This window comes from Myotis myotis, unplaced genomic scaffold, assembly GCF_014108235.1.
Source record: "Myotis myotis isolate mMyoMyo1 unplaced genomic scaffold, mMyoMyo1.p scaffold_m19_p_3, whole genome shotgun sequence".
NCBI classification, from domain to species: Eukaryota; Metazoa; Chordata; class Mammalia; order Chiroptera; family Vespertilionidae; genus Myotis; species Myotis myotis.
Window position 1 is genome coordinate 83,706,823 of NW_023416335.1, and position 11,490 is coordinate 83,718,312.

The 11,490-nt window shown below is 45.5% G+C and overlaps 1 protein-coding gene across 2 annotated transcripts in view; it reads right to left on the bottom strand.

Moving 5' to 3' along the window:
• The window catches only part of TSC22D1 (TSC22 domain family member 1), a 145,788-nt gene extending 136,304 nt beyond the window's left edge, over positions 1-9,484 (bottom strand). For both annotated transcript variants that reach the window (XR_004965765.1, XM_036297350.1), the window contains exon 1: positions 5,717-9,484. Coding sequence is in view for 1 of the 2 variants with exons in the window: in XM_036297350.1 (XP_036153243.1) it covers positions 5,717-8,598 (2,882 nt within the window). In the remaining variant the exon portion in view is untranslated. The remainder of the gene's footprint in view (positions 1-5,716) is intronic.
• Positions 9,485-11,490: the final 2,006 nt, after the last annotated feature.

Consider the following 11,490-nt stretch of genomic DNA (forward strand, 5'->3'; position numbering starts at 1 on the left):
TAGGGAATCCAACCTACTAGGAGGAAAGACCTGAAGACACTGATATCAAAAGTCTTCCAACCAAACAACCCAGCCTGGTTTACTACACAGTGAAGTTAAAAAAGACTTTCTAATCAGTGTTTTATTCCCCTACTCTTACACAAACCACCTAAGGAAAGGCTGTAACTTGAAAAATAAAGACCAAAACAAATAAAAACTAAAAAAAAACAAACAACAACAAAAAAAAAACTGGAGGATACATCATACAGGGAGAAAAAAATCCTAACAAAAGACACCTATCATTTATATATTCATTATATTAGAGAAAGTACTATCGTTTTTATAACAGGATACTATTTAAAAGGAACAAAAACAAAAGCTCTTGGAAATTAAATATATAATAGATGAAAACTCAATAGAAGTAGAGCAAAAAAAAAAAAAGCAGATGAAAATAGGAAAGAAAATTTGAAGACTGGTCATAAAGGTCCATTATCCCAATAAGAGGAGTTTGAGAATGGAAAAAAGAAGGAGGGGGCGGGGGGGGGGGGGGGAGGGAATGGAAAGATTCATTCAACCTCATTCAAGAAAATAATCCGAGGATTAAAAAGATGCTTCCAGACTGAAAGGTCAGGTCAAGTACTCAGCACCATGGGTGAAGAGACCCACACTAGAACATTTACATTGTAAAATTTCCAAACTCTGGAAACAAGTACAATCCTTAGAGCTTTCAGAGATTTCAATAGTGAGAGAGGAAGGAAGGAGAGAAACAAGGGGGGAAAAAAGAAAGGAAAAACAAAACACATACACACATGTCACACACTATATAGAAGGAATCAAAATGGCTTCAAACTCCTCAAAAGCAATTTGGAAGCCAAATATCAACGGAACAAAATTATAAAATAACACAATTTCCCATCTGGTATTCTTTACCTAACCAAAGAATCAAGTAAGTGTTAGAGTAAACTAAAGCGATTTTAAAACATGAAGTAAACCAAAAATAAACATGACATGGGTCACTGGAAAAATAGAGATCCAACCACAGAAGAAAATGAAGGGAATCCCATGATAAAAGTTGGGTACCAAGTCTAGAGGGCGATCAGTCCATATGGAGGTCAGAGGGATTTGAGAGACTTCCTCAGGAAGGTAAAACTGATAACAACACCTGATATGTCTGAACATCCTGAAAGACATCTGATGGAAAGTTGAATTAGTGATAACTATTGATATACAGATATATAACTAAGATTCCTTATCAACTCTTTAGTCTCCTACACTTAAGTACAAGCAGACAACCAAGAATTACTGGACACCTAATAAAAGGCTCTATCACAAAAGGTTAAGCCCAAAACATACAAAAATGGGCAAAAGGCACTTGAAGGAAACAGATTATGTGGATACAGGAAAACTTGGTGGTGAGGGGAGGGGGGGAAAGACGCACAACAGTTCGATATGCTAAAGAGTATATAGAAATATATATACTACATATACTAGTATACTATATTTACTAGACAGCTGGGGTGGGATGAAAGAAGGCAGGCAAGTTCAGGACATTGTACAGGATAGGAAAAGTAATCATGTTTTACAAGAATACTGAATAATCAACAGTGATATAATATCATAACTATTAAGAGGAAGGAATACTGCTAAGTACATGATGACAACAAGTTAAATCTTCATTTTCTACCCAAGAAGCTAATAAGACCAAAAACAAAAGAACTATTTTATTTAACACACTAGAGGCCCGGTGCATGAAATTCATGCACGGAAAGGGTCCCTAGGCCTGGCCTGTGATGAGGGCCAATCATGTTACCCACCCCCGCCACCTCCCTGCCTCCTCCTTCCCTGGCTCCCTCAGCACCCTGCCGCTGGTTGCCTGCCATATTCCGCGCCACCCCCTGGTGGTCAGCGCACATCATAGCGAGCGATCAAACTCCCATTCTCCCGGTCAAACTCCCTAGGGGACACTGCATATTAGCCTTTTATATATATATATAGATTATATATATAGATACTTATGTAGGGCATATGAGTTAGACACAGTTCTAAGGGCTTTCCAAATTCCTTTAATTCTTATAACAAACCTACAAATTAGGTACGACTAATCCCTATTTTTTAAAATGAGTAAACTGAGACACAGAGTTTAAGTAGTCCAACATTACATAAAACTAGTAATTGACAAACCTAAGCAGTCTAATTCCAGAGTCCATGCTTGTAACCAATACAAGTTATTTGGAGACTACAAGGTATTATCACAATAATAACTTATAAAAGGTGAAAGTGATTGCTTCTGGAAAAGGGAAAATGGAAAGGAAGGGGGCAGGAAGTTTTTGTTTTGATAACCATGTAAATTATTTGACTCTTTGTGCAGGTACACCCTAAATAAAATTAAAACTTCTAACTTAGTATTTCACAGTTAATGTATTTAGCTGATGCTACCATCCTCGAAAATAGGCAAAATGAATATAACTCCTATTTTATAGATAATTCTCATTTCTCTTTAATAAATATTTGAGGGCCTACTGTATAACAGGCACTATATTTAGAAGGTCAGTATCAATTCACCTCAAGGAATGGTGAGGTAAAGGAGGTACAAAAAGCAAATCTTATTCGTTTCTTTTCAATTTGTTGCATAAATTATATGATCCTGCATCTCTGACATATGACAGTATAAAATTTAAATCATGATAGAAAAGGCATAGAAAGGTCTGCTCATTAACTAATTCAAAAAATATTTAGTTCTTGCCCTTGAGGAACTCAGTCTTATGGGAAAGATGAGTAAGCATAAATTGAATGTGTGTAGTGCCTATACAGAAAAACACCAAAAAGTGCTAAGGAAACAACATTCCTTAGGTGAAGAGAATGCTTCAGAGGGAACATCTGAGCTGTCTTGAAGAATGAATAGAAGTTTGAGTAATTTCACATTAAGAGGCTGTACTAATAATCAGAAAACACAAAAAATTACATATCAGTGTCAAATACCTCTATCTTTCCCTGTGTTGAAAAGGTAAGTTCATGCTAAAGACTAAAATAAGAAATTAAGACCTTTTAATGAGAATGACTTTTTAAAAACAAGATATGTATTCTTACTGTCTGATCCAAACTGAGACTAATGTTTATAGTCTCTCCTAGCGACAAAAAAGCATTTCCACATGTCTAATAAACATTTTAAAATTTAAAGTATTAAGAGCGTTATTTCAAAAGATTACTACAGAATAACTACCCTTGATTTGTCCTACATCCAAAAGTTTAACATGTTTTTAAGTCATAATATTTAAATTATAATGTACTCCTTTCTCCCATGAGAGACAAACAGGTGACCAAGCCCTGAATATGCAAGTGACAGAAACTAATGAGAAGAAAAGAGAAAATCATTTTTTAAATCATTATCACTTTTTTCTCTTGTAGATATTCTCAAATTTCCTTCCAAGCGCAATTTAAATAAAACATTTTTCCCAACTATAGTGACAAAAGAAATAATCTGTAGCCAAATACAATAAAGAAAATAATATATATATTTAACCTTTCTGACCTTTAGAGTATTTTAGGGATGAAACATTTCATTTTTCAGAATTTAAAAAATAACTTTGAAACAAAAATGTTCCAGATTTGATGACTTTACTTTGATGTTAGCTTAACAAAAGCTCAAATATGTAGTAAATTCAAAACAGTCAACTCAAATTACAAAATTTACCTTAGCAATATTTAAGTTACCAATATTTAATCAGATTTTTCAGTCTCTCTTTATGTCCCTTTAATTCTAAACCTTTCTGCACATAATTTGTGCCTAATTAATCTTTATCCAGTTACTATATGGAAAAATTAATTTTATACTAATACCTTAAACTGGGACTCTATCCCTACAGTTAAAAACCTAGTTGAAGGTAGCAAAAATCTGACTTTAATTGTCTGGAACAACAATTTGTAGGAAGCTCTATCATGCCTAACCACCAGGAGGAAAAAAGGAGAAAGTCATGCCAGGAGACCACAAATGCTAATTAACAAAAATCATGGCAGGTTTGAATTCAAAATGTGTGGTTTTCATTTATATATTTCATGGGTCTTCCATTTCTCTAAATTTACCACCCATATAATACAGCTATTTTTATAGGGACTTCACCCTTTAGATTTAGGAAACATTAATATTTGGGGCAAATAATTATTTAAAATTATAGGTGAATATTAGCAATTACAAATGAATATTAGCATATGATAAAACTAAAAGTTTAACAATAACTATAATAGGCTATTAAGAAAACTACCTCCTATAAAAGATCTACCTTTTAAAGTACAGTTTTGTATATGGTACAGAATACATTTGGTTAGATAACAATATTCTAATTATATGGCTATTAGAAAAATAATAAAAACCTTGAAAATAAGATTTTAAATTACTTCAATAAACCATGCCTTTACCTTCTTTTAAGTAACTAAAATATCATGAAAACCTTACTGAAATGCTTGGTCTTTTTCTAAAACTGCAATCTTTTGAAATAGCCCAATTCTTCCAAAGTGAAAACCCCAAATATACATTTAGGATATAAATGGTCCAATTGGTTTGATGAAAATTCAATCACAAAAACCTCCAACTAAAACTAAAATAATTAAATATCTTTCAAGCTTACAGCTCCACAGTGAAAATGTATAGCCTTTGTCATAACTCCTTTGATATTATTTTATCAAGATTAATCAGACTGGCAAATCTGTGAAAACATTTCTTTAAAGTCAACTTAGTTTACAGCAATTAGAATCATGAGAGATTTCACAACTTTTCTGGCTAGTGGGCTTTAAAGACATAATTTAATTCAATAAGTGTGATTAGCACATTAGTTCCAATTCAATTAAGAAAACACTAGTTTAATAATATATTTTAAGCTTTATGGGGGGTTTTTATAAGGGAAGAAGGGACCAGGTGGAGTAGATTAGCAAAACAACGTCTTATTCTCATGTCTCTATAAATTCAACCCCTCAAGACTTACTTTCTTTACTCTTAAAATGGCTACCACCTTGATCTATTATGCAAAAGCAAAAATGTACAGCATACTACCATCAAAAAGAAATCTGGTTATTTTGACAGTGTATGCGCTCCTCCCGCACCAAAAAAAAACTTTTGAAGATTCCCATTCCTCCTTCACTGTTCAGACAAAATGAGCATTAAATAAGTACACAAAGTTGGTTAATTACAGTATGAAAGCAATCTATATAACCCAGATCAAGTCATCTTTCCTATGTCTGACTAGGAAAAGCAGGTAACAGTATCTTTCACAGACTACGATAAACACAGTAGAACTGAAAAGGATTGTCCAGTCTAGTAAGGGAGGAACAAATGTGGGAACCACACCCCTCCCAAGAGAAGATGGTAAGGATTTTAGTAATTCAAAAGAATAGATTAATTGTTATATGGGTTAGCAAAAGTTAAGTTTCTGTTCAAAATTAATCTTTAATAAAGCATTTTATAAATAACAAAAACCACTCAGTGCTCCCAAACCTATTCTTAATGCTCAGTAACTATTCTTTCAAATAATGTTTACATATTACTTACACCATTTCCTATCCACTCTGAAACCATTCCATAACACTCTTGCTCTAGAAAACATCACAAAGATGAATTTTCACATACAAAAGTGAAAAAATATATAATGCTTTAGACTAATTTGTGCATACATATATATATATACACATAGCTACTAAATAAACTCTGAATCTGTTGAATGTCTGCAGAAATAGGGCATGATCTTACCTCTCATCCTCTCCATCCACCAGGGGTGTCGTCAGCGGTAGCACCTTCAACGGGAAAAGAGAAGCAGAGGCTGCTAGGCTGCTGCTACTCCCATCTGAAACTGCTGACATTCCCCCACTGTCACCACTGATAGTCTGAGGTAAGCCAACTAAAGAGGGTTCCGCTGGGCGCCTGGCATCTTCAATTTGGCTTCCAATTGCCTGAGCTAATGATTGTGCAGAGAACTGAGAACTTAGTGATATCTGTTGTGCCAAAGGCAAATTTATATTAGTTGCTATCAAGGGAGGTTGACTAACACTCTGAACCACACTACCATTTTGAGTGGCAGGGGTTTGTGCTATATTCTGTGATGGAACCAAGTTTGTTGGAACAGAAGGCATTGCAGAAGGACCAGCTGAACTAACCTGATTTGTAACAGAAATACTACTAGCAGAGGGTACAGGACTAACTGCAGGCAACTGCTGTGAGACAACTCCTTGAGCTACTGATTCTACTCCTTGTGGCTGGGGAGGCACAGTTAACAATGTACTTTGGGGTGCAATGACCAATTGTTGAGGAAGGCTTGAAGCACTAGTTTGAATTCCCTGATGAATAACCGCAGTTTGAGCAGGTGGAATTATTTGTGAAGATGGAGGAGCACCTTGCTGAACAACTGAAGGTGTTACTTGGGAAGAGACCTGCTGCATTGCAGTGGGTACATTTGCTTGTTGAACAATATTTGCAACTTGACTGCCAGTAGGTACAGCAGATACTGCTGTTTGAACCTGGCCAACAGGCTGGCCAGATGCCCCTGCAGGTTGTGCTTGGACTGCTGGGGGCTGCACTGGCAACTGGATACTCTGTGGCTGAACCATAGGAATCAACGTGGTTCCTCCTCCCACTCCTGCAGAACTGGACTGACCAGAGGGCACTGCTGTTTGAAGAATCGGCTGCTGCTGTACATACTCCGAAGTAGGAATTTGAGTCACTGGCTTACCATGACCTGGGGCCATCTGTGTGGAAACAATCGATTGTTGTCCATATTGTAGTTGCTGGGGTGGTGCCCCTGGAAGGGGAGCTTGCACAGGAGGAGCCGTCTGAGAATATGGCAGTTGGGGTTGAGCCAAACTAGAAATGGAAGGCTGCTGACCTAAAGCTGAAGTTACCCCAACAACATTAACAGGTGATGGTTGGACACCAGTTGCAGCATTGATAGTGGCTTGTAGAGGTACTGGTTGAACACCTTGCTTTTGTTGATAGCTCAGTTCTTGAGGCTGTAATTGTACTTGTGAGATCTGTGACTGAGCAACAGTCTGTGATATACTAACTGCCGGAACACTCTGTGGACCAGTGCTACTGAAATCCATCTGCTGAAGGGCCACACCTTGAAGAGCTGGTTGTGGCTGCTGCTGCTGCTGCACCACCACAGTAGGGGCTCCCATCTCTCCACTTCCCACACTCTCGGTGTAGTGACTCAGTGTGCTGACACTACTGCTCACGGAACTCCCACTAGTGCTCTCCCTCTCAGAAGTCACTTCTATTGGGTTTTGTTTTACAGTTTCCACCACTTTATTTATAACCACACCTTCTGTAACAGGTACAGCATTTTCTTTCTCATAGAACTCCGTGCAAGTCCATCTACCTTTCTTAAAGGGTTCAGAACTAGCATCTAACTTCACAACTCTGAACCTTGAAGTGTTAACTGTTGGTTGTTGCTGCTGACTTGAAATTGATCCCACAGTCATCCCTGCAGCTGCATTAGGGACACTGTTAACAACAGCCGAGGAAGAAATAGTACCATTGCCCATGCCACTTAAGATATTCACATTAACACTGCTGTTAACTCCAGGCCCAACACTCCCGCTAGCAGCACTAGGAATATTGCTTGTATTTATATTAGCATTATCAAGCATGCTGCTTGTCACATTAGGATTAAAACTACTCACAGCAGTAATGTTAACATTATTCACTGCATTAGTGCCAGCAACAGAATTTATACCTATACTGCCGGTAGTACTGGGAGCATGGATATTAGTCATTACAGATGCAGGTGAGCCACCCGATGATACAGCAGAAGTTGGTGCAGTTGGTATAACACTGTCAGAGCTCCCAGCTGTAGAGAGTTTTCTGGATAGTGGGCTTGAGGGTGGCCCTCCAGGAACGGATGTACTGGCCACACCAGCATGGGAAGGATGGTGGTGTCCATGGTGGAGGTGGTGCCCATGATGAACGTGATGGTGGTGATGGAGGTGGTGTGGATGAGCATTCCCGTTGATCACAACATTTTGTTGTGGAAGGTGAGGCAAAAGAGGCTGAGGAAGGTGGGGCTGGTTGGGAGAGACTGCCCCAGGTGTCTCGGCTTCCTGGAAGTTATTTAGTGTCTCTTCTGAGGAGCTACGTTCAGGTTCTCCTAAGTCAGTAGCCCTGGAAAGGGACACATCAAGGATCTCGGAAGACGACAGATCTTCCGTGTGAGATTCATCCAAATCGTCATAGCTCTCAGTGTCCTCCGCTATACTGTTGTTAGAGCTGATGCTGGCAGAGATCTGAGCCGGGGTCACGCTAGTGATCTGGAAGCCACTTTTCTTCTTCATCTGAGTTCCGCCTGGTGCAAGAGGCTGTGTCTGTAGCTGAGCCTGCGAAAGGAGGTTCAGGCTTTGTGGAGGCGGAGGCTGTGGTCCCAACGCACAAGATGCGGCAGGAGGTGGCGGCTGGAGCAGCGACGGGGGCGGAAAATCCTCGGAAGATGTGGCATGACTACCAACGCCGGTACCTGCTGCATTGAGGGCAGAGGCGCTGCCGCTGCCGCTGCCCCTTCTAGGGAACATTGCCGGGTGCGCCATCTTCCTAGCACTCATGTCTGCAGCGGCCGCGGCGGCGGCGGACTCAGGCGGCTGATGCATTGTGTCGGGTACGGGGGGCGGAGGAGGCGAGTGCAATTTCCTTCTGCACCGCAATCTTTGTATTCAAGACGCTGGGGAGGAAAGCGGGCCCGGCGCGATCCCTCCTTCTCCTCCTCCTCCGCCGCCGCCGCAGGCGCCGGCCGCTCCTGCCTTCGAGGGCGAGCTTCGGGAAGGGAGGATGAACGAGGGTGAACAGGGCGGGCGGGGACCCGAAGGGGGGACCCCCTCAGTCCTTCACCATTCACTCTCCCCTCTAGCCTCACACCCCCCTTTATATTCCGCCTCACGTGGGGTGCGGGCAGGAGGGAGGGGGAGACCAGGGGCGGGGGAGACAGGAGAGGGGCTGGGAGAGCCGAGAAATGCCCACCTTCTCCGGACAACTCCGAAGCTACCTCGACCCCTCCTCCTGCCGGCCTGGCGGCGGCCGCAGCCAAACCCTCCCGGTCGCTCCGCACGAAGGCGGCGCGGAGCGAGTGTCGCCTTCCCCTCGCCGCCCCCGGCACCGCCGCCGCCGGCGAGCACCGAGCTCAGTGTCGCTCAAACCTCCCCTCCGGGCCCCGCGGGCCCCGCTCGGCCCTCCCCCCACGCCCCGCGGACCCCTTCAAACCCCCTGGGCTCGCGGTGGCTGCTCCGGGAGGAAACGCTGGCCAAGGCTGGAGCCGGGGCGACGAGGCTCCGAGCGGGGCGGCGGCGGGGCGCCCGGTACGGTGAGCCCAGCAACGAGGCGCGGGCGGGCGCGCAGAGACGCCGGGTCCTCGCGGAGCACGGCCGGGGTGCGGCGGCGGTGGCAGCGGGCGCTCAGGGACCGCTCCATCACTGGCAGCCATGGAGCCCGAGCATTTTCCTCCCTCGGGGCAGGCGCCTCGGCCGGGCACACGTCCTCGGGGAGTCCGGGGCCGGCGCCGAGCCTCCCCGAAGGGCGGCGAGCGGTGCGCTAGCGCGGAGGGTGCGAGCCGCTCGTGTCCTCTTCCTCCGCAGCCGGCTGGTCCTCACCCCGCTGCTCCCGCGGCCCGGGCGGGAGGGGCCGCAGGCGGCGGCGGCTCCTCACTCGGCGGCGTTGGTGGCCAGACGGGCTGGTGCAGCGACTGCAGCCGATGCCGTTCAAAGGAACGAGGTGGGGTTGGTCGGTGTCGGCAAACGGGGCGGGCGAGGGCAGCGGGCGGGGAGGGGGCGGAGGTGGTTGTTACTAGTGCTCTTCTCCGGCTCCACGGTATCTCCCGGTCTCTCGCGGCATCGGGAGAGGAGGGACCAGCGCCCGAGCGCAGGAGGAGGAGGGGCGAACGCCGGCCGGAGAAGGCGGCGGCGGGGGGAGGAGACCGACCGGGGAGGGAAGATGGCGTCTGCGCATGCGTCCCGGCGCCGCAGCCATAAAGCCGGGTCCGGCGGCGAAGGCGGCGGCGGGTGTTCGGGCCTTGGGTGCGCTGACGGAAATTGCCGAAGACTGGCGGAGGCGCCGAGGCCGGTGGTGGGGGCGGGGAGCTCCGCCGGGCAGCGAATCGGGTGGGCCCGTGAGACCGCCCGGGTGGGGGTGGGGCGGGATGCGGGGCGCGCGCGGGTTAGGTGTGTCCGCTCTTTTTCACACGCGGCCGTCGCGCGCGCGCGCGGGCACGCGGCGGAGAGGGGAGCGTGGCGGGGAGGTGGCTGGAGCCGGCGTCGGGTGTACGCGCCCTGGGAGGTGTGCCCCCTCCTGCGGAATGGATAATGAGGCTTTTCTCCGCAGCGACAGCATCACGAGTTTCAGTTCCCAGGAGCCCGCCGCCGCCGCCACCGCCACGACATGAGTCAGGCTTTCTTCGCGCGTGGCGGAGCCCTCCTCGCGGGCCTCGCCGCACCTGGGCTCCTCCCGGGCCCGCGCCGCCCTGGCCCCCTCGCAGGATGACGCCCTAGCGCCGGGAGCTGCGGGGTCCGCGGCAGGCCGGTGGCTCCGCACGATGGGTGCTGCCTTTTGTGTAGCGCGGTGGCGGCTGCCATGCGGCCCCTCGCCCTTCGCCCGGCGGGGGCCGGCGCGCCGCGCAGACAGTGCCGCTGTTTGCAGTTAACTGGTTCCGAGAGACGGAGCGCTCGGCGGACGTCCGTACCAGGAGGGAGAAGCCGCCGGCTCGGGCGCTCGCTGACCGCAACAGGTGGAGCCCGTCTCCCGCAGGGGGCGGCTTTTCACTGAACGGTCCCGGCTGTAGCCCCCGCCGGTGTGACTTAAAAGAAAGAGTGGCCTCGGCAGCGTGGCCACACGGGTGCCGTCGAAAGTGAAGACTACTTCTTAGGAAAGAACCAGTGGCGATTCGAGTTTAAAAACAAAAACCTGCATGGGTCTGACCGTATTTCTACAGAAGCGATGCTACCTTTGATGGGAGGCAATTTAGGGAAGTTGCTTCCCTGGCATTAACGTGTTAAAACATTCTAGACCTAAGCATTTTTATTTATTTATTTTTTTACTAGTAGGCGAAAATGTATTTCTGGCCCAGGAATTTAAAAAATAACAATAATAATATGGCAAACCCTAGAGAGAATTTTTTTTTTAACTAGGCTCTAATTTGGGGGACTAAACCTTTATAGTTAGACCTGATTCAGGAACTTTTGCAGACTTAACATCTACAATCCTCTCTGAAGTGCTTGTTAAAGCATAAACGGCTATAGCAGGGCTCCTCAGACTTTAAACAGGGGGCCAGTTCACTGTCCCTCAGACCGTTGGAGGGCCGGACTATAGTTTAAAAAAAAACTATGAACAAATTCCTATGCACACTGCACATATCTTATTTTGAAGTAAAAAAACAAAACGGGAACAAATGCAATATTTGTATTTGCATGTGGCCCGCGGGCTGTAGTTTGAGGACCCCTGGGCTATAGTCTTGTGCAGAATCTGGACAGACAGTAGTTGTCAAATCAACTTGTTGC